Source organism: Mus caroli, unplaced genomic scaffold (genome assembly GCF_978045245.1).
Source record: "Mus caroli unplaced genomic scaffold, Mus_caroli_1 scaffold_16, whole genome shotgun sequence".
Classification (NCBI taxonomy): Eukaryota; Metazoa; Chordata; class Mammalia; order Rodentia; family Muridae; genus Mus; species Mus caroli.
The window spans coordinates 3,321,379-3,343,583 of NW_028227271.1; the positions used below are offsets into that span (position 1 = coordinate 3,321,379).

The following is a 22,205-nucleotide window of genomic DNA, read 5'->3' on the forward strand; positions in this document are numbered from 1 at the left end:
GGAAAGAGGAAGACGGCCCTGAGGGAAGCAGCCAGCTGGCTACCAATTGTTCTCAGCCACGACTAGGCTGGAGCCTAAGAGCTTTTGCTCTCATAACTTCAGTTCTCAAAGATGGGTCCTAAGGGCTGAGGTACAGTCAGCACGTCCGCAGCACCGTAGGCTGACAGCCATTCCTACTTTTGCTTCACCTGTATGTTTAGCAGCCAGGCCTTTCATAACAGAATTAAGTTTCAGCTCTTGAGAGCAAGAAGCATCAAATATACTTAGTGTTTAAAGACTCCACCCAGGGCTGGGAAGGGCGGCTCTGTGTGCAAAGCGCTTGCCATACAAACATGAGAACCCAAGTTTAAGTCTCTAGATGCTTAGGGATGCTGTGGACATCTGCCACCCATCACGCCTATGATGAAGAACAAGCTGGAGACAGAGTCAGCTAGCTGGGAACATACAGTGTCAAACAACTGTGAGCCTCTGCCAAACAAGATGGTGGACAAAGACCAGTGCCTGAGGTTATCCCCTGACCTCCACAGATAAGCTGTGCCATGCACACATGCACTCGAAAAATTCATTCCATAAAATATGCCAATTATTCTGATCTGATCATTACATATTATATGCATGTGTTGAAATATCACATTTGTACTCCGTAAATATCTTCAACTACTATATGCTAATTTAAAAATAAGCCTAGCATGCTGCTATGCCCCTGAAGTCCCAGGTACTTGGGAGACGAAGGTAGAAGCACCATTTGAAGTCAGGAGTTTAAAGTCAGCTTAGACAACGTACATACCCTGTCCCAAAAACATCAAATAAAAAGGCTGAGATGACTCAGTTAAAATGCCTGTGTTCAGGCTCGCCTCAGAGCCACGTAAAAATGCCACTTGTGGGGGAGGCCTACAGACAAGCCAGAAATGAGGTTAAGACAGGATTCCTGGGGTCAGGTAGGTGGAACGCACAGGACTTCTAAGATGAGGGCCAGTGAGATGGCTCACTGGATAAAGCCATTTGCCACCAAGCTAGATGACCTGAGTGCAACCCCTGGGACCCACATGGTGAAAGAAGAGAACTAACTCCTCTCAAGTTGTCCTTTAGCCTCCAAACAGTGGCCACTGTACACTCACGCACACACACACACACACACACACACACAAAAGAAGGACAGCCAGCGCAGTGGGGACACAAGGGAAAGTAATTGGGGTGAACACTATCAAGATACATTGTATACTTAAATCCCTGTAGCACACTGCAGTGTAAATTGCTTGATTCCCACACCTTGGGAAGGAGAAAGCTCCTAATTCTCTAAGTAAATGAAATAAAAGAAAAGGCAGGGAGAGGCAGGGAGCGCGCTTACTAATAGAGGCTCAGGTGGTCCAGCTGGCTGTGCATGTGGATGGGGTAGGTCTCTGCCAGGTGAATCAGCTTTTCTATGGCTTCATAGATGAAGATGATACAAATCAGGGAGGCAAACGCTTCCTCGGTGAAGCGGGTAATGTAGCAGACGAGGGAGCTGGCGTCCGTGGCCACCAGGACGATGCACAGGAAGGCAGTCCACAGCCCGATGAGAGCCCGCAGGGACAGGTACGAAAGGGCATAGTCCCTGAAAGACACCACGGCTCAGAAGCAGCAGGGCAGTGTGGCCCATCACTCCCAGCTTAGCCACTCCAGCCTGAGACCTGCTGTCCCTGAAGACGGCACACACTGAACTCCTCAGTAAAGCCCGGGGACAATGTGTTCAAGAGCCTCACAGGGCGTTCACAGGGTAAATAAAGATACAGAAAACGGAACAGGAGGAAAGCATCGCCTGTGCAGTATTTCCAACATTACTGCCCAGGGTGGTCATGCCTGGTCGCATAGCAAAGGAGAAGGGGTCGACTCCAGTCCTGTGGGTTTCTGCTTCCAATACAAAGTGGGAAAGGATCTTCAAAGAAAACTTTGAAATTACAACATCGCTAGGCCTCACTATCATTCACAGACAGACTATTGAGGAGGGAAAGTGTCCTAAAATGTAAACGGAAGGGAAGCTGCATCAGTTAAGATATTTTTCTTCAAAATTAAAAAGTCAGGGCTGAAGAGATGGCTCAGCAGTTAAGAGCACTGACTGCTCTTCCAGAGGTCCCGAGTTCAATTCCGAGCAACCACATGGTGGCTCACAACCATCTGCAATGGGATCCAATGCCCCCTTCTGGTGTGTCTGAAGGCAGCTACAGTGTACTCAAATATATAAAATAAATAAATCTAAAAAAAAATTTTTTAAAAAGCCAGCCCAGTGATGATACATGCTTTTAATCCCAGCATTCAGGAGGCAGAGGCAGGAGGATCTCTGTGACTTTGAGGCCACCTACAGAGTAGGTTCCAAGATAGCCCAGGGTACACAGAGAAAACTCCTGTCCAAAAAAGAAAGAAAAGAAAAGAAAGAAGAAAAGAAAAATCAAGCAGTCGGTCTGAGCCTGGCGGTGCAACCATCCAGCATCAGGAGACCAAAGTAAGAAAACTGTGAATGCAAGGCTAGCCTGTGCTACAGTTAGTTCCAGGCCAGCCTGAACTACACAGAGACCTTAGTTCAACATAAAAAGAGCTGGAGAAGTGGCTCAATGGCTAAGAGCCCTGGCTGCTCTTCCAGAGGACGTGGGTTTATTCCCAGCACCCTCATAGGGGCTCACAACCATCTGTAACTCCAGTCCCAGAGAATCCAATACCACCTTCTGGTGTCCATCGCACCACACACACGGTGTTCAGGCATGCATGCAGGCAGGCAAAATGCCCACAGTCATAAAATAAAAACATGCAAGTTAAAAAACTGATGTTAATGTAAGACTTTTAGCAATGTCGAGGAGACACTTTGCAGGCTCTGGAGAGAAAGGCCATCTGCAGCTACAGGAGCTATGGGGGCGCCCACCCCTCCTCTTGACCGCATAGCAGCCATGCCCAGATACTGTCAGGAAAACCAATGTCTTACTTGCAGAATTTGAACAAAATCTTTTCAAACACCAGCACGGGCCCTGTGCTTCCCAGGATGGTGAGAGGCTGCCCAGCAAACAGAGAGTAGGCAATCCCCGTCATGGACGCTCCAAACAGTGACTCAATTGCACTCTGAGGAGGAGAAAAGACAAGAGTCCACAGCCCTGCAGAGAAGGGTTGTTTTTCACACTGACTTCGCCGCATCACGCCTTGACACTCATCTGCTCATATTTCCTCTAAGCAAGAGTGATGGGTGCACAGTGCCTGGTACTCCGCAAACAGACACCACTTTAATAACTCAGGTACCAAACCATGATTCCTCAACTGAGTTATATCGTTCAGCTCAATTTGGTATTCAAAGATGTATAAAAAGCACAAGGATGTAGTTCCCACCACGAGCTATCACAGTCACCGAATCTGATTCTCACTTTTCCACTCCTGGGGTGGTGAGCAACTCAACTAGGCAACCAGGCACTGAAGTGATATCTAAACACACAAGGGATACATACACCAGGCAGAACCGTGCTCCCCCATAACTCAGAACTCCAACCACACAGAAGATCCAGTCTTCCCAGCCTTGACAAGGTAATGTTCCCCCAGAGAACTTGGGTACTACATGATCTTTAAATCTTGTTTTGGACCATTAGAAATGATGCAAAGGTCTTACTATGCGTCCTTCAGTGGCTTCTCCCAGCAGTCCCCCGAAGGTGATAACGGGCGACATGCAGGCACAGTACAGGAACAGGAAGGAGGCCAGACACTGTAAGCTGAGAGCATCCCGGTAGTCACTCCAGTACCAGGGAGCCTTTCGCTTGACATCCAGCACCAAGCCCCCAAACAGCCTGCAGAGACAGTGCAGACAGGCCTCTAACGCAGTCCCTCTTCCGTGAGGGCACAGAGCAGCACACATTTGAAAGTACTTCAAATGTGCTCCGTAATACTTTAGCTTCAACTTCACCCCAAGCACATATCTCTTTGGAATTGGCACAGAGAGGTTTTGTTATAATCAAGGATATAACATATGGCAAAACTGAGTATGTACCAAGCATTTAAAAAGTTAATTTGGGCTTGCATATTACCCACTTATCAATATTCAAAAAATTAAGAAGGCAGCAAATATTAGCTTTAATTTCAAACTAAGCTGTTGGGTGGGACCTGAGAAGTAGCTAAAGATGTTCCTGTCCTTTGTGGCTTTCCAGACGTAAAGCCTCTCCACGTGCACACTCCACCGTGCACACTGTCACTCTGAATAACCCCCTGCCTCAGTCTTTGCATAACAATTGACTCATGCACGTGACCAGTAGAAGACAATTAGGACCAGCCACCAGGCCTGGCCAGGCACTGGAGATGTAGCAGTGAGCAAGACAAGCACAGCCCGTGCTCTCAGAGACCCACAGTGCAGGAGGACAGGCGATGCATGACACTGGGGGTTGTGTTGACACAGACCAGGGACAGGCATCTCAGCAGGGGCTCAAAGGAAGACCTGGGCGACAGCCAGACAAGGCAGAGGGACACCCCAGCATGAGGCCATGTGCTGCATTCAAGGTGCAAAACCTGCAGACACGGTTGGAGAAACTGAGTCACAGAGGCAGTAAGTGGCTTTGAGGAATTGGAACTTAATCCTAACAGCATGTCAAGTTACTGACAAAGTTTAGACAGTGGAGCAGCAGCATGCAACACACACTCTAGAATGGCCACCCTTGAGGTCACTGTGTTCAGAGAGCATGGGCTGAGAGGAGGGGAGGCTCCAGGGCTACTCAGGAAGGAGAATCAGCAGCCTGGACGGCAGTGCTTCAGGGTCCTCGCAGAGGCCAATGAAGAGCGGGATGCACACCCAGGAGGAGCACTGCCTCCAGCTGAGACCTTTCTTAAGAATGGAGCCTCACCACAGGGAAACTTCAAGACAGCTCTGACTCCAGATCTTGGCATAGAAGAAAAGGAATGGAAAAGAAAGGTGGGGGGGCGGAAGGGGGGGGGACACGGACGGACCTAATAACCAAGCACAAACTCTGAGTGGAACCCACACCAACAAATAAACTCCAAAAAGATGTTAACAATCTTCGAAAACTCAGTGTGAGCTGAGCCCTCCATAGCTGAAGTGGCAGTGGCTAACCTTACAGACTACAGACTGGGATAACTGTTTGTTCTGTCCTCGGAGTTACAGGAAAATGATATCGAGGATTTGGTTTAAAGTCATCCAGAAAACATAAAAACAGCTGAGAGGAAATAAGTGAAACAAAACTGGCAAAATGTTGGTGGCGCGGACAGGCGCGGCAGGGGTCCACATGTAACTCACTGTTGGTAGAGCTGGTGTCCACTATGTGGGGTCCACTCTGTAACTCTGCTCTGGAGGCAGTATGGCTGCCCCTCTCTGCTTCTCCAAGAGCCCAGAAGACAAGCCCCAGGCTGAGGTGGGATGGAAGGGGGTCACAGGGTAGACACTGCCCCTTCACTGGTTTCCTCTGGTGTGACGCTGCTGTTCCTGCACTTATGCCAGTAACCTCACAGGCTAGCTGTGCTCTTAAGAGGAGAGAGGAAGCCCCACCTCAGGACCTGCCTCAGCCTCGGCCTGTGTGGCAAAGCAACTCAGGCAGCCTGGGGGAGGGACCAGAGGTCTGACTCGAAACACAGCACCATCCTGTCTTTGCCTCTTTGGACCTCTGCGGCGGCGGCAGTGATTAGTCTGCGGAGTATGCAAGGGTTTCTGGGCCCTACCTACAACAGTGTCTTGTACAAGGCCTGTCACCCTTTACCAACAACCCCCATCTGAGGAAGATTATCCTGGGAAAAAGAATCTCTGACACTGCCTCACTGAGGCTCCTGAGATGCTACCACAATGCTCAGCCTCTTCGTGGAGGCGAGTCTGGGAATGACAGACAGGAGCTATGTGACACAGGTGACACCACCTAATTGCCTAAGACAAGAGGGCACCAGCTCACTCTTCATGGAAGGACTTTGATTACTTCTTTTTGTATTGTTTTGTTTTTAAGACAAGGTCTCTGTAAAATGTAGCCCTGGCTGTCCTGGAACTCCCTTTGTAGACCAGGCTGGCCTTGAACTCACAGACATCCACCTGCCTCTGTGTCCTCAGTGCTGGGTTCAAAGGCAGGCACCACCACCACCCTGCTATGATTGTTTCTTTGGAGTTAGCCCATATCTCAATAGTGAGTGAAGCCCAGCTCTAACGCAGACGTTAATTAGATGAGGATGCTCCCTTCCCCCTTTGAATCGTCCTTGATGATCAAGTGTTTGGAGGCAGAAAGGCACAAAGAGATAAGAATTTAAGCTTGATGCAAGAAAGACTTAGCTGTGTAGATGGTCACTACGCTCTGGATCTCTGGCTTAGAGAACCTGTCCCTGGAGCGATTTCGGGACAGGCCATTCATATCCATTTGCCTGGTGTGTTCTGACAGAAACCTGTTTGAAGCCTGTGTGTTTGGGGAGATGTGGAGGGGTGTAAGGGATTGGTTCTAATGCTGTCTCAATTCAATTCGGTTCCTAAAGGCTGGCATTCCCAAACGCTGAGGGTCTCAGCCCTGAGCTATATTTGATTGGAAACTGACATACAGCCAATGGCTGGTCAGGGAGACCAAGGCGGGACCTTGGAACTGGAAGAGAAGAGAGAAGGGAGAGATTGCCATGCTGGGGGAGAAGAAAGACCATGTCTAAAGGACCGGCCACACAGGTCACTTCCCCAATTGTGTTTGGGGCAGCAGAGATGAAATATAGATTTGAAAAGATGTTAACTCTGAAGGACCGGAGGGGAATGTTTGCTAGCAGTGGGAAAGATAAGAACTGCCTAGCCTTTGAGCTAGTCAAGGCATATTAAAATTAACTGAGGTGTGTGTGTGTGTCTGTCTGTCTGTCTTTCATTCGATAATCCAGGGGGGCCTGGAGGGTGACTGGGAGCGCGACCTGCTAGGAGCACAAAGCCGTTTAACTACCACAACATGTGTGTGTGTGGAGGGGGGTGTCACTGAGACAGCAGCTCTGGATTCTTTCCTCACAGCTCTTCCGAAGAATTTGCATCCCAAATAAGGGATAGTCATCCCAGAAACCCCTTTCCAGAGGGCCCTGCTGAGGTGCTTTCTGGGCTTTGAGGAAGCAGCTAGTCCACCCTGCCCTGCTCCACCCTGCCTGTATCATCATCAGAAAGGCTCACCACACTCTCTCAGCCCCAGCTTAGACGGTCAGAAAAAGCCCCCCACTGCCTTCCTGCTCCTCCTCAGGGTCCACTCCAGGGGATCTCCAGATACTTCCTCATCCAACATAGATAACTGTCCCAAAGGCTGTGTGTTTGGCCTCAAGCCCCCACAACATGGTACACACACACAGACATATCTACCTTCAAAGCTACACAACTAATGGTGTGAAGAATTAAAAACACACCCAGGGTGGTGTGTTCTGGGACTGTGCAGTCCAGAGAGCTTCAGAAACTTTCACTGTGTCCAAGGCTCACATTCACCTTTTACATAATTTTAAGTGGGCTAGGATAATGTTTTAGCGAGCTGAGTGCCAGAGGCAGAGTGGGGACTTTGAGACTTTGGAGCCAACAGTCCAGCAGGAGAGACGACGATAACAACGTTGTATGATGTGGACTGTGATGGGGAGCCAAAGATCTCCACAGTACAAGTGCCCAGCGTCAGCCACAGAGAATATCAGAAGGCTTTCCGAAGGAAACAGCATCAAATCAGAGACAAAGAGTAAGAAGAACGCCAGGAGACAAGGAAGGAGAGAGGTGCTGAGTTTACATCAGAGGGAACATCTAGAAAGGACTGGGAACAGACAGAACTTAACAAATGGTTCAAAAAAGTAGAATGAATATGATATTGGACGCATTCATGTTATGTGCAGTAGATGGTCTCGTGTGAACAGCAACCATGGTCAATAAACTTCTACACAGGATGTTAGAGACAGAGGACGCCTCTTTCCTTAGCCGCTGTCTGCCGGTGCGTGGCACCCAGGAAGCAATGCCTCCGAACTTACCGCCCAGTCCGCTCCAGTTCTGGCCCACTGTGCCCCCCATGTGGCTCTGGTTCTATGTGGCAAACGTTTCCGTTTGGAACACCGGGCATTTTCCTTTTTTCCTTTTGACAAAAGGAAATAAAACGAGTCCAGTCAGCCCCTCTTTGTCCTTGGTGGCACCCGGATAACACAAAAGCCCTAACAACATTAAAATGTTTGGGGGGGGGGAGAGATGTATGTATTTATATAAATCAAACGACTTCCCCAACAGAATCTGCTTCCCAGAAACAAGACATGACCTAAATTACAGTTTCAAGTGTGCTTCGATGTAATCTCACTGTCCTTTAAAATCTTGCCCTAGAAGGTCAGTTAATTCTCCTGTAAACTAGAGATAAGAGCGCCTGGGGGAGGGGGAGCGTCTCGGAAGAGCAAATCCACGTGGGTAAATGCCCAGCCTCAGCCTAGCACACACAGGAGCTCTGGTCCCGTCCAGTCTGACAGGGCACCATCTGACCCTTCCCGCTCCCCCTCTGTCCTCCCGAGCCCACCTGAGCGGGCCCATGCTACTGTGGATTAGCTTGTTACTCCTGACTTTCAGGAGCTCCCGACAGCAGCCGCCACTATCTTACATGCATTCATTACCTGGGAAGGGACATTCTTGGGTGGCTCAATTCTAATAGACGGGTCCCACTCCCCTGGCGGAAGCACCGTCACCTGGTCCAGGAACTCGTCAATCCCTGCCAGGAGGTCATCTCGTTCCTTTGCTTTATATGCCACATCATGAAAGATCTACAGAGAGGAAAAAACCTAGGAAGTCTCAGAATTCCTTCACCTCCAACGGGCAGGGACACACACACAGACACTCTCCAATTGAGCAGGGACACAGCCTCTCAGTTTGTATCCCTGCCGTGGGTATCTAAGAGAGAAAACTTGGCGCTTAGCGAAGTACGTGGAGTTTTCAGAGGAACCCAAGCTCGGTGTGCAGGTGTACACCTGTAAAGCCACCCGCTCCAGAGGCTAGGGGAGGGGGACTGCCAAGCTGAGGGCCAGCCTGGGCTAGAGAGTGAAACAATCTCCACTGGAGAGGCAAGACTCACAGAGATTCTGGGAGTGTGTTTGAATCTAGAAGGGCTCCCTAGTGACCACTTCTGTGAAAGAATCAAAGATCATAAACAGCCTACGCTTCCCTGTGCCCACGGAGACGTGCACCCGGGAAACTCTACCGCACAGAGCAACGGTGTGGGACAGCAAGCCACAGCTGACACGTGACATGCAAGGGCATGCCCTGACCTTATGCAGACTCGTCTTGTTCCCAAGGAATAGAAGCATTTCCTTATGCAAATGGCATCCGTGTATTTAATTAGCCACAGTCTCAGGAAGGCTAACTCAGGTTTTACAAGCAACATTAAACACAAAGTCTACACATTCTACTTGGATTTTCTGCATCTCTAATTCCTTGAAAAGGGGAGAGTTAAGTGGCCATAGTGCTAAATGCTTACAATCCCAGCACTGGGTGTTCAAGGCCAGCCTGGGCTGCACAGTAAGAAGCTGTCTGTATGAAAAGCAAAGAGATAGAACAGCAAGAAAAGCCTCCCGGGGGGCTTGCCTCGATCTTCAATGGCTCTCAGAAACGTTCCTTGAACTGCTCCCAGCAGACACTGTGACAACCATCATTTTATCCCAACAACGCATTTAGTTTCTGGGACAGAGTGAACACTCAGCATTTATGAGAGAATGAGGAGGGCAGCGCGGCACGTACCTCGTCCGTCATGATGGTGGCCATGGACCTGCCAATCTCATGGTACTGCTGCCCTTTTCCCACTGGGCCCAGTAAGATAAACAAAAACCTGCCAGAACACACAAAGAGGGAACTCTGTAAGCAAGGACAGAGGCTGGCGTTTTACCTTCTCCAAACAGCAAAGCTCTTTTCCGTGCTACCACACAGTGTCCCTGTGCCTTCAAGGAAAGAACTACCCTGTAGCTAGATGACACCTTGTTATGACCAAACACCATTTGGAGCTATTTATGAGACATTATTCAGTAACTGGCTACATTTCTTAGAGTTACCATAGACACTACCTACCTAGACTAGCTACCGGAAGGATGTCTTTTCAAAACACGGCGTTGTTGTGTAAATCCAAGGTTACATCTAATTCCCATTATTGTTTTAATAAGAAAATAGGGAAGAGCAGGGTGAGGAAGCTGAGGAGCGCCCTGGAGAGGAGCCTGAATTGTGCTCCCCACATCTGAACACTACAGTTAGTGGGCTCCGAATCACCACGCCACCACCTATGGCCAAGTCCCACCAGCGCTATGGAAAGACACCAGTACCTCTGCCCAGAGCCGGTTCCCTGGAGACTGCTCTCTGACTAGGAGAGAGCCTGAGGCCTCCCGGTGTCACTTGCCCGCCTACTCCCACAACTCCGAGGAATCCTGACGTGTCTCTCTATGCAGCTGACCCTAGCTTTAGGGATAACTACTTTCTAGCGCCAGCGCTCACACACGTCTGCTTTGAGTAGGCTGCCCTACCTCGTTGGGATGGGCACTTCCGTCAAGCCAGAGAGCAGCACAGCCGGGGAGAGCCTCACAAAGGCCACGATGGGCCGGTCCAGCGTATCCACCTCTCCCACCAGGACATTGGAGGCCTCTGCCCCCGTGGGAATTTTTTTCATGAAGTGAAGATCCACCTAGAAATGCACAAGAGCCTTCAGGTGATTTGGGGGCCATCGTCTTCAACACCGATCACCTTCTTCACAGCTCTACCTCACGAGTCATTCAAGGTTAAAACCGTCTCTCACTGTTCTAGTTCACCTCCACAAAAGCCCTGAGTGGAGGCAGCACAGAACCCATCAGTCCCACTGTTTAAAAACAAAACAAACAAACAAAACAAACAAACAAACAAAACAACTAGGACCAGGGAGGGGACACTGACTAGAAATGTATACATGTAGGTCAGCGTGTGTGCACGTGCGTGTCCACACATGCAGCAGCAGCGCACATGTGTGGAGGCCAGAGAACACCTTGTGAGAGTCTGTACTCTCCTTGCTTGGTGAGGGTTTCAGGGTGGAACTCAGATCCTCGGGCAGCAAACACCTTTATCCACTGAGCCACCTCAAGAATCAAAGTTAGTGCAAGAACTCTGGCCTGAATTCCATCCCATCGTGCTCCTTGGAAGCTCTGGGTCACGGTATTTTTCTTTTTCTAATACCTGACTGCTTCGTCAGATGCACGAGTCACAGCCCCCAAGAGCCGTCTGAGACATTAGGAGTGACAGGAGGCAGCCACACAATACCTTCCTGACAACTTGAAGATGAGAAGGAACTGCAGGGCCATCACTGAGGAGCCAGCCTCACCCAGGCTGGGTGTATGAAGGGGGAAGACTAGGGTGATGGGCACCCTGTCCACAGAAGCAGCGCCCGTCTTAGGACTGTGAAATAGCACAGAGAGGCCAACTTGCCACATCTCCTCACCTTGCTTAGATCCACAGGGCTGTGCTCACAGTTCACACCATTCTTCACTTCAAGGTTTGTAGCTGGAGCAGACTGAGGAGACACCGTTTGCCCTGGCGGGAGAAAGTCAAACAGAATCCGCTAGGAGCTTGCCCTTTCCCCTCTGACACAGCCCGGGCCTCTGGGCCTTCACAACAGAGGCCGAGAGGACTCTGCAGCAGGGAGCAGGGTCCCTTCACACCTGTCCCCACACACTTAATGGTAAGCAAGAGGCCTGGCTACTCCCTCCATCTTCTTCAGCAGTCAAGGCCTCTCTCTCATTTCTCTATAGCTGCAGTGACCTTTAGCCAGAAGTGCACGTGGACCTCTACAGAAAGCTTGCAGAAGAAACAGGTTCCCAAAAAGGTCTGCACTCTCTAACTTAGTAAACACAGAGACTAGAAGATAATACAGACAAGGCTCTGCCAAGCCACGGGGAGGAAGCCATTAGCAGCTGAAGAGTTTGCAACCCACTTGCACCCGGGATCAGGCTTTAGACTTAAGTGAATGCCTGGAAATCTCATAACAAAGGAAGGACAGTCCTGCTATGGTCTTTATTAACTTGACATGTGAAGGGCTGTAATAGATGTCCAGGGCCACAGACTCTGCAGACGGCAGAGCCAAAAGCACAAGTACAGAAGCCTGTTCCCTTCTCTGCCCCAGATGAGCATCAGTGTGGGCACTGGGCACTCTCCTCACAGCTGCTCCCTTTCTAAGAGCACAAGGGGGAGACCGGTACCAGTCCCGGGCCACCCTGCTCACCACCCACCAAAGAGAAGTAGTGCGGAGCAGCAGCACCAACAAAACAAACCGCAAGCGCCCCCAAGTCCCCCCTCACCGTCTCTGTCCATGGAGTGCGGGTCAGACTGCTTCTTGCCAACCTCAGCGAAGGAGCGGACGATGGGGATGAGGTTGTTCCTCCTCCTCTCGTTCTGGTGGTGGTGCTTCTTCAGTAGGGCTTCCCGCACCTTAACCCGCACGCTGTCGCTCAGGTCTCGGAGCAGCTCCTGCTGGTCCAGGATCAGGTCTAAGAGCAGAGATTCCAGCCAACACTCAGGAACAGAGGACCCGCATCAGGTGCCCAGGGAAGGAGCGGCGGGCGGCAGCAAGCTGCTCCATCCTCTACTACTAGTTTTATCTTTTCTTTCCCTCTTAAAATTCCCAAAAAGAAAAGAAAATCCTCAATCAAAAAGGACCTGTAGCTGGGCAGTGGTGGCGCACGCCTTTAATCCCAGCACTCGGGAGGAAGAGGCAGGCGGATTTCTGAGTTTGAGGCCAGCCTGGTCTACAAAGTGAGTTCCAGGACAGCCAGAGCTACAAAAAACAAAAACAAAAAAGCACCTGTAGCTCCCAGAAGCTGGAAGCTGGAAGCTGGAAGCTGGAAGCTGGAGAAATGTTCCTGCTGTGGGCCTTTGAGGAACGCAGCCCAAACTAAACTCATCTCAGATTTCTAATTTCCAAACTTACTGATTGGTTCACTGGTTTTATTTTGAGACAAGACTTTGCTTACAAGCCCAGGCTAGTGTTGAACCTGATCTACCTGCCTTAAAATTTGAATGCTGGGATCATGGGCACGGGCCACCACATGGATGGAGATGGCAGTGTCTGCGTGTAATTGGAGCTGCCATGACACTTGAGAGACAGATCTGAACTGAAATGTGCCTCTAGGTCTTCTAAAGGTGTCCCAGCAGTCCTAGGAGGGTAACACAGGTTTGGTGGCTGTTGTCTGATTTTTGTGACACTGCTGAATGACTCTCAGTCTCCAAGGGTGACACTTTTCTTTCACCCAACCTATGACCCCTGAGCCAGCTTCAGACAGGTGGAGTCCCCACCCCCACTGCTGACCACAATAACCTGAACCACCTTTAGAAGACCTAGAGGCACATTTCAGTTCAGATCTGTCTCTCAAGTGTCATGGCAGCTCCAATTACACGCAGACACTGCCATCTGGACACCACCAGGTTGTTGCCATCAATTCTACCTCCTGAGCCCTTCCGCCACTGCCCCATGCAGGCAGCACTCTGCCTCCTCTCTTCCCATGGCCTCACGTATTAACTCAGCCTCCATCATTCTTATAGCTGCCCTACCAAGGCTTAGCCGAGGTCTCGTTGTTGAGGGTTGTAGGGCACTAACTCCCAGGGATTCCTCTATCCAAAACACAGCACACACTTTCTTAGGAACTTCGCAGGCTCTTAGACATGTATGTAGTTACAAGTTAGTGAAAGACAGCTGTGACCCTTTTGGAATACAGTTCAAGGATGGAGCTGTGTGAGGAGACTTCTGAGTGCTTATGAAAAAAAAAAAAAAAAAAAAAAAAAAAAACCTCTGGAGGGCATCATCCTGAGTGAGGTAACCCAATCACGAAAGAACTCAAATGATATGTACTCACTGATAAGTGGATATTAGCCCAGAAACTTAGAACACCCAAGATATAAGATACAATTTGCAAAACACATGAAACTGAAGAAGAACGAAGACCAAAGTGTGGACACTTTGCCCCGTCTTAGAATTGGGAACAAAACACCCATGGACGGAGTTACAGAGACAAAGTTTGGAGCTGAGACAAAAGGATGGACCATCTAGAGACTGCCATATCCAGGGATCCATCCCATAATCAGCCTCCAAACGCTGACACCATTGCATATACTAGCAAGATTTTGCTGAAAGGACCCTGACATAGCTGTCTCTTGTGAGACTAGGCCGGGGCCTAGCAAACACATACGTGGATGCTCACAGTCAGCTATTGGATGGATCACAGGGCCCCCAATGGAGGAGCTAGAGAAAGTATCCAAGGAGCTATAGAGATCTGCAACCCTGTAGGTGCAACAACATTGTGAACTAACCAGTACCCCGGAGCTCTTGACTCTAGCTGCATATGTATCAAAAGATGGCCTAGTCGGCCATCACTGGAAAGAGAGGCCCATTGGACACGCAAACTTTATATGCCCCAGTACAGGGGAACGCCAGGGCCAAAAAGTGGGAATGGGTGGGTAGGGGAGTGGGGGGGGAGGGTATGGGGGACTTTTGGGAAAGATTGTATGATGAAGTCATTATGTGAAATGTTATTCTTATCTAACTAGACCTAAGGAAAATGCAAAAAACAAAAAACAAAAAACAAAAAACAAACTCCAAAAAACCATGTCCTGTGACCTCAGTTTCTTCAAACGCAGTGTGGGGATGCGCTCCCGCACCCTGCCTGGTGTAGCGGACAGCACTGAGCTCACTTCAGGTTACTGATTATGCCTGGCTGTTGCTATTTGTTTATAAGCCTCCACAAAAACAAAAACAAACAAACAAACAAAAAACGATTTTTGCTACGTGCGGCTTGCCTGCCAGGTGCAAAGGCTTAGCCGGCGCCACGTGCGGCTCAGGCTTGGGGTGACACACTTTACTCGTGTGACGCCCTTTAACCCTCAGCGTCATATAAACTGTATGGCCTCTCTGATGCTCATTTATGGCCTCTGATCCCCCGGGTTACGCTGCCTCTGCAGGACACTGACACAGAACTTTTTTTTTTAATCCCACTTTCCCCACAGTGGGTGGCACACCCAGGCACCACTTTTCAAAGGAGTTGACACAGGATTCCATCAGGACTGGCCTCGGTCCCCAGGTCCCCCTCCTCAGAGAGGCAGAATCACCCAGGCACTTGTGCTTTCCAATGCTGCTCCCCAAACATAGTAACTTAACATCCGCTCACACCAGACAACTCCACCAGATGGACCACCCCGCACGCCATGCTGAAGTGCGGGATGCCATGGCTCACCTCCTGCATCTCTTCTAGAGGAAGAGTGTGTGCTTTTAATTTTAAATCTTTACTTTTTAAAAGGTATTATTACTGTTACCATTACCACTACTGTGTGCGTGTATGCGCATGTATGTGATAAAAGGAAGTGCCATGGTGAGCTCGTGGAGGTCAGAGCACGGCTTCCGGAAGTTGGTCCTTCCATCACTGGTTCCTGGGATGGCACTAAGGCTGCCTGCCCAGCTGGCACGGCAAACACCGCCTGAATGACCCTTTAACTTTCTTCCTTTCTGGCTTCAATGTTCTGTTTTGTTTTGCTTGAGATAAAGTATCACTGTAGAGTTCAGACCTCAAACCTGGCATTCTGCTCTCCAGCTTCCTTTTTTTTTTTTTTTTTTTTTTTTTTTTTTTTTGGTTTTTCGAGACAGGGTTTCTCTTTATAGCTCTGGCTGTCCTGGAGCTCACTTTGTAGACCAGGCTGGCCTCAAACTCAGAAATCCGCCTGCCTCTGCCTCCCGAGTGCTGGGATTAAAGGCGTGCGCCACCACGCCCGGCCGCTCTCCAGCTTCCTAATGACAGGTTACGGGTGTGAGCCAGAATGCTTGGCTCTCATACTTCCCAGTTTACGCCCAACTCTTCTGCCCATCGTTTGCCCCATACCTGAGATCTCCTCTATGCTACTTGCACGCATGTCCAGAAGGACAGAGCCATTGATGAGGCAGCTCCTCAGCTCAAACAGGCTGTGCAGAGAGAGCGTGGCCACGTAAGGCTTGCTCCAGCGCTCTCCCCCGTCCTCCACATCCTCTTCAAACTTCAGCCACCTGCAAACATTGCCAACATGAGACGCCAGAGACAGAGGGTGGGGTCTGCAAGAGGGCAAAACCTGAACTGTCACGCTGAACACTAACTCCCAGTCTAATGCTCAGACACAGAGTAAGTGGGAAAAGCAAGCTGTGGTACAGTGCAAATCTCATCCTGTTTTTATTCAGAGACAAACACAAAATTACAAACACATATAGGTCTAAGACCCAAATACATTCCTAGTTTTATCCTTGGGACAGTAGGATTGAAGGACACTGCCACTTTCTTTTGCTTAATTTGTTTTACATTTTTTTAATATTTATTTTTATTGTATGTGCATTGGTGTCTTGTCTGCATGTATCTGTATGACGGTGTCAGGCAGTGAGATGCCATGTGGGCTCTGGGAATCAAACCTGGGTCTTCTAGAAGTACAGTCAGTGCTTCCAACCACTGAGCCAAGTGCTCCAGCCCCTTAAAAATCGTTAGGTATAAAACTGTCTATAATAAGCATAATTCTTAAAATTCTACATCATTAGGACACAGTGATACCACATTCATAAAACAACAACATTTTTATCAGTGCTTTGTGTGACTTCAGAAACCCAGGGAGACAAACAGGGAAGACTCACTGCCAACTAGCCTGTTTAACTCTGCCGCGGAAAATGTCCACAACAGTGCATGCATTGACCCTGCACCATGGAGAGCTGGAGCCAGGCTTACTGGTAACCACGTTACCCGAGAAGAGACAAGAGGCAAGCAGGCCTGGCCTGCTGAGAGGCCTGCTGCAGCAGGCAGGTGTCTACCCCACACTCACCTGGCCGTCTCCTTCCACTCAGCATCTTCCCCCTCTTTCATACAGATCTCGTCCAGCTCTGTGAAGAGCTCATGAGGCACGTGTTCTTCATCTTCCTCAGTGCCAAGAATGAACTGAACACGCTGAGACGGGGTGTCTAGGAAACCAACCGGAGAGAGAAATGTCTGCATGTGTACCAGCCTCCAAAATAGAACAAAAATAGCATTCTGCCTAGCAGCTTGGGGGTATATAGAAGATGCCCTGAATACAGGTTTAAACATTCCTTTTTCTTAGAGGAAAGGCTCTCCTGTGGAAGCATGGGCACAAGGGAGCAGAGCTGTCAACTGAGACCACTCGCAGAAGTCCCGTGAGAACCTAGAAACCAGGGCTGGAGAGAAGGCTCGGTGGCTAAGAGCACTGGCCGTTCTTCTAGAGACCTGGGTTCAGTTCCAAGCACCCACATGCCAGCTCACACCTGTAACTCCAGTCCCAGGGGATCTGGCGCCCTCTTCTGGCCTCCAAGGACACTAGGCACGCACATGGCACACAAACATACATGTAGGCAAAATACCTGAGCACATAAACAGGTCTTGTTGTGTTTATAGTTTCCTAGAGATCTGACAAATTTCAGTAAAAGGAAATGGCTAATTCTCTAGCGAAGGAATTCTGACACTGTTGATTGGGGTGCTGAAATGTAAATTTTCAGGAAGGCATTTTTAATCCTTAGACGCACTCCTTCCTATTGGGAACCCCAGACAATGACTTTGCGTGGCTATGCTCCTCCTGCATTTCCCACGCCTCACCACCTCTCCCCACAATGGGCCTCTGTCCTCGCTCCAGGGTGTTACCGTGGGCCAAGGCTTCCAAGCCCTCCTCGCCCTGGCTGGCTCCTTTGCCCCGCCCTCCTCCTCGTCTCCGGTGCTTCTGGCCATGAGTGCGGTGGTGCCGATGGCTCTGCCTCCCCAGCGGCATCCGGACCCCCACATACAGAGTTCTATGACCTGGATGGAAGCAGAAAACTCAGAGAGAATTCCTTCCACAAAAGGGTGTGGCATAATTAAGAGCAAAAAGATCACAGGGTTTTTTTATTGGTCACTTCTGGAATGTTTAAACTTCATAGACAACTCCCTCCCCTACCCCACCTCCCCCCCCCCCCCCCCACACACACACAGGAGTTGTGTCTTCCTTTGTCCTGCACTTGGCTGAAACCTCAAAAGATATTGTGACAATCACACTGAAGAATGTGTGCTTCATTATGCATACATGCTACCTATGAGAAAGTGCATGATGGCTGGGACTCGTGGGGAGGTCAAGGGAGCAGGGCTTGGGAAGGGGGCAGGGCAGCAGAACAGATGAGCATGCACAAGGGAAGGGGGAAAGTGAAGAGGTGAAGGAGGGAGAGGGAAGGAGGGAAGGGGAGAGGGAGGGAGAAGAAAGGTGAGAGGGAAGCGGACATACAAACTATGAATATATGTTACTTATTGCTATCACAAGGGTAAAGTGAGTGCTACTTGAAGAAGCAATTCCTATATGATAATTGTGGCAGGTCTTGGCAGAGAGGTAATTTAGAAAAGTGGTTAAGAGCAGTTAAGGTTCCAGTCAGCTTGCCCTGGGTTCAAAACTCCATTTCATCACTAGCCATATGACATAAACAAGTCATCTATTCTCTCTAGATTCTTTGTTAATTGTTTTGGTTTTGGCTTTCTCTGCATAGTTCTGGCTGTCCTGGGACTCACTCTGTAGACCAGGCTGGCCTCAAACTCAGATCAGCCTGTTTCTGTTTCCTGAGTGCAGGGACTAAAGGCGTGTACCACCAACTGCCCAGCACTTGGCTCATCTTCTAAAAGGAACACTAAAGCTTGTTTTTTTAAACTCACAGGACAGTCAAGAGCAGTAACTAGGAAAACATGTTCAGCACGGTGCTGGCAGACCATGCAGGGGCCCAGCTCTGCACTGGACACTACACCATCTAGACTACTGCTGACAGACACGGTAAGTCAGAAGGAATGAGGCTGGGTTTAGAGACATTGTAGATAGTGCAATGGTGGCAAGTGCCTTTAATCTCAGCACTTAGGAGGCAGAGACAGGCAGATCTCTGTGAGTAGGAGGCCAACCTGATCTACAGAATTAGTTTCAGGACAGCCAGGGCTACACAGAGAAACCCTGTCTCAAAAAAAAAACAAAAACAAAAAACAACAACAACAACAAAAACAAAAAAAACCAACAACAACAACAAAACAGGAAATCACCAATAAAACAAAAACAAACCCAGCAAACAAACAAAAACCACCTCAGTGTGGGAACTCAGAATTACCTCAGATGCTCCCGTCTACCCTTCTGTACCTCTCATTCTGGGTCCTACAGGTCACAGATGTCAAGCCTTTCTCTGTTCCCACTTTGATGAAGCAGGTGTCCTTTTTAACAAATTTAATACCTCAAGTAATATTACAGGTCACAGCCCAGATCATGGCTCACCGCTGTGAACTTAGGACTCCAATGCTCGGCTCTCAGCCCTTTCTCTGGATGTTCCTTACTTTACGACAAGTTCACATAGTCAACATGAAAATAAATGGCCCCTGTGAGACCCAGGTGATCAGCTCAAGAGAGCTGAAAGGGTAGCCCTGCATACTGGCACAGAACATCTGGAGAACAGGGTAGCCCTGCATACTGGCATGGAACATCTGGAGGGCAGGGTAGCACTGCATACTGGCATGGAACATCTGGAGAGCAGGGTAGCCCTGCGTGCTGGCACAGAACATCTGGAAAACCATCCGTATGCATACCTCTGCACCTTCACCAGCCCTAGAGTAGCTGCTTTCAGCTCCATCCACCTTGCACAGCTGCTGCGCCCACGGAGCCCCGGCACCTCACCCTGTCTCTAACCTGAGCCAGGCCGCTTGCTCTTCCTCAAATGTGTTGGGGCTTTCTACACAAGCATTCACCCAAAATTCAGGGCAAATTCCCCTGCCTCCTCAGCAGGGTTTCTGATTTCCCCTAGGAGATGTGTTGTCACCTTCCTCAAAGTTACTCAGGGCCCTTAGTTAAAGCTTTTCCCACACTTTCTCTGCCTTGCTTACAGCCCAGCAACTGCTTTACTCCCTACTGTGCACCTATGCACTCCTTAAGGTCCTGGCTTTGATCCTCCTTGATCCTCCTCCGGCACCCATACCTTACCAAGCACAGTGTCTTCCTCCCACCCAGCCCTGCCCAGAGCTGAGCACCAGATTCCAGGGCCTTGCACTTGCTCCAGAGTGCTCCAGGGCAAGCAAGCACTCCACCATGAAGCTAAATCCCCAGTGTGATCTACAGAGTGTGCTCACAGGCACATTGAGCAGCCTGAGACACACAGCAGGGGAGGGCAGACACCTCAGACTATAGACTTTCCAGAAGTCAGACTTTCTGAGGAGAGCTGCCAAGTCGCCATCCTCCCTCACAAGCCGTGAGTTGCAGCCTGTGCCCCATCATCCAATACAGTGGGGGGGGGGGGAAGCTCGGGGCTACACTAACATTTGTCTAGTTCTCCTTTTCTTTGTAAAACAAAATAGGAACAACAACGCCTGGAAGACTAACCGAGACCTGTGAGCATGTGGGGAGGCTGGGAGAATGCTCTCTGGTGGAAGTACGCACCTCCCCTCCCCCACCTCAAGACTGTCATGTGCATATCAGAACACTTTGGACGGGCAGATCCCTGGGTGTAGAAGAAGGAACAGCAGAAGTGGCCATCTGCTAAGATGTAGGATTCCAGACTGTCTTAGTCAGGGTGACTACTGCTGTGGTAGAATACCAGGACCCGAAGCAGTTCAGGGAGGAGATGGGTTCTCTCTGCTCAGGCATCCACACCACATACAGTCCATCGTCAAAGGAACAGAGGCAGAAACTCAAGCAGGGCAGGAATCGGGGGGGGGGGGGTGGGGGAGCAGGACACCGCTGGTGTGGAGGCCACGGAGGGGGGCTGCTCACCCTTTTGGTCCTCATGACCTGCTCAGTTTACTTTCTCTTAAGATTACCCAGGGGTGGCACCGCCCACAATGGGCTGGTCCCACCACATCTATAGGCTGTCCTACAGGCCAGTCCTATGGTGGCAATTCAGCTAAGAGTCCTTCTTCCCAGGTGACCCTGCACCGGGCAGAGCTGGCATAAAGCTAGACAGCACATGTCTCTGGCGTTCTCAGGGCGCCCTGCAAAGTGCCAGCAAACTGAATGCCATCCGTTACTGGTGGCACTCCACCCTAATACACCCGTGAAATCCCCACAGCTCATCTCTGAAGTCACCCATGGTGGCACTGGCAACAGTACGGCATCACCTAATTGTGCTGGGTTCTGTCCCAACAGCTGGAATATGCACAAAGTCTTCAGGGAAGACAGCCATAATGAAAACTAAAAGATATTCTTTTAAGTACAATTGATTACCTTAGACTGGGGAGCTACTGCGTCTGGGGACTACCATGTGAAAGGAGGAATAAGGGAACCTCAGAAGGAACCTCCTGAGTGAGAAAGAAGGGACATTAGAGGGGGCTTCAGGAGAGGGGGCTTCAGAGGGGGGTGCCTTCAGTCAAGGGCCCAGTGCGTGTGCTAAGGTGGATGTGCACGCTGCTTCCACAGTGAGAGGGCAGCGAGTGGGGCTGGAGCCAGGTGGGAAGAGGAGAACGGGGGCAGAAGAGGTCTGCAGGAGCAGCTCGTGGAGCCGCTCACAGGGAATTTAGTCATATCCTAGATAATCACGTCAATCAGCCTCCCGAATGGTGATGGGACTCTTGAGAAATTCCGTGTATCTGCGTAGAGCTGGACTTAAGTAAAGGCCTGAAGATCACTCAGGCTTTGCTAGAGCCGTCTCGACCACGAGCTTCCTCTTGTCCCAACAGTTAGGCTGTGACTACTGCTTCTCTTTGACCATGTTCTGACCGCCCCCAGGGCACCCACTCTGGAAAACTGCTAGCATTTAATTGTATCTACATTCTCAAAAGAAAAACACTAGAACCCGTTATCAGGCCTCGTCTCTTTGACTAATATACCCACTGAGACTATCACAGTAAAGCAAGGAGGGCCTCAGACTGTCCGATGTCGTAAATCTAGGTTCTAATTAATGTTCTAGGTCCTAGAGGAGGTCCAGGCTCGGCCATTCTTAGGTGCCAACACAATGCTTAAGTTGTTCGAATCTCGGCAGTGCTGCTGAAGGTACTGCACAGGGAGAGGCTCTGTATGTACTGAGCACATACCATACAATCTGCCTCAAAAGTTAAATGCCCACCAGGCAGGTCAGGCATAGAGAGAAGGATGTCCTTTAGATGCTGGTTCTGTAGGAAGGAAAAGCATCCATCTTAGAGGAGAGGAGGCGCCTTTCCCTGCCTTTGGAAGACACCAGAAAGACATGCCAAAAATGAGACCTAGTTCAGCAGGGTCGGAGCTGGGAGGGACCAAATGGCTGTCACAAAAATGGCCCGTCAGTTTCTGAGCTAGGGTT

The 22,205-nt window shown here is 49.8% G+C and overlaps 1 protein-coding gene across 1 annotated transcript in view; it reads right to left on the reverse strand.

Moving 5' to 3' along the window:
* Nucleotides 1-22,205, reverse strand: part of Slc4a8 (solute carrier family 4 member 8) — a 58,430-nt gene that overhangs the window by 21,781 nt on the left and 14,444 nt on the right. The window contains exons 3-14 of the mRNA XM_021182731.2: nt 17,593-17,745; nt 16,766-16,901; nt 15,811-15,971; nt 12,247-12,435; nt 11,391-11,482; nt 10,450-10,607; nt 9,680-9,767; nt 8,563-8,709; nt 7,942-8,042; nt 3,623-3,797; nt 2,954-3,087; nt 1,349-1,594 (exon numbers count right to left, since the gene is read on the reverse strand). Of these exons, the coding sequence (XP_021038390.1) occupies nt 1,349-1,594; nt 2,954-3,087; nt 3,623-3,797; nt 7,942-8,042; nt 8,563-8,709; nt 9,680-9,767; nt 10,450-10,607; nt 11,391-11,482; nt 12,247-12,435; nt 15,811-15,971; nt 16,766-16,901; nt 17,593-17,745 (1,780 nt within the window). The remainder of the gene's footprint in view (nt 1-1,348; nt 1,595-2,953; nt 3,088-3,622; nt 3,798-7,941; nt 8,043-8,562; nt 8,710-9,679; nt 9,768-10,449; nt 10,608-11,390; nt 11,483-12,246; nt 12,436-15,810; nt 15,972-16,765; nt 16,902-17,592; nt 17,746-22,205) is intronic.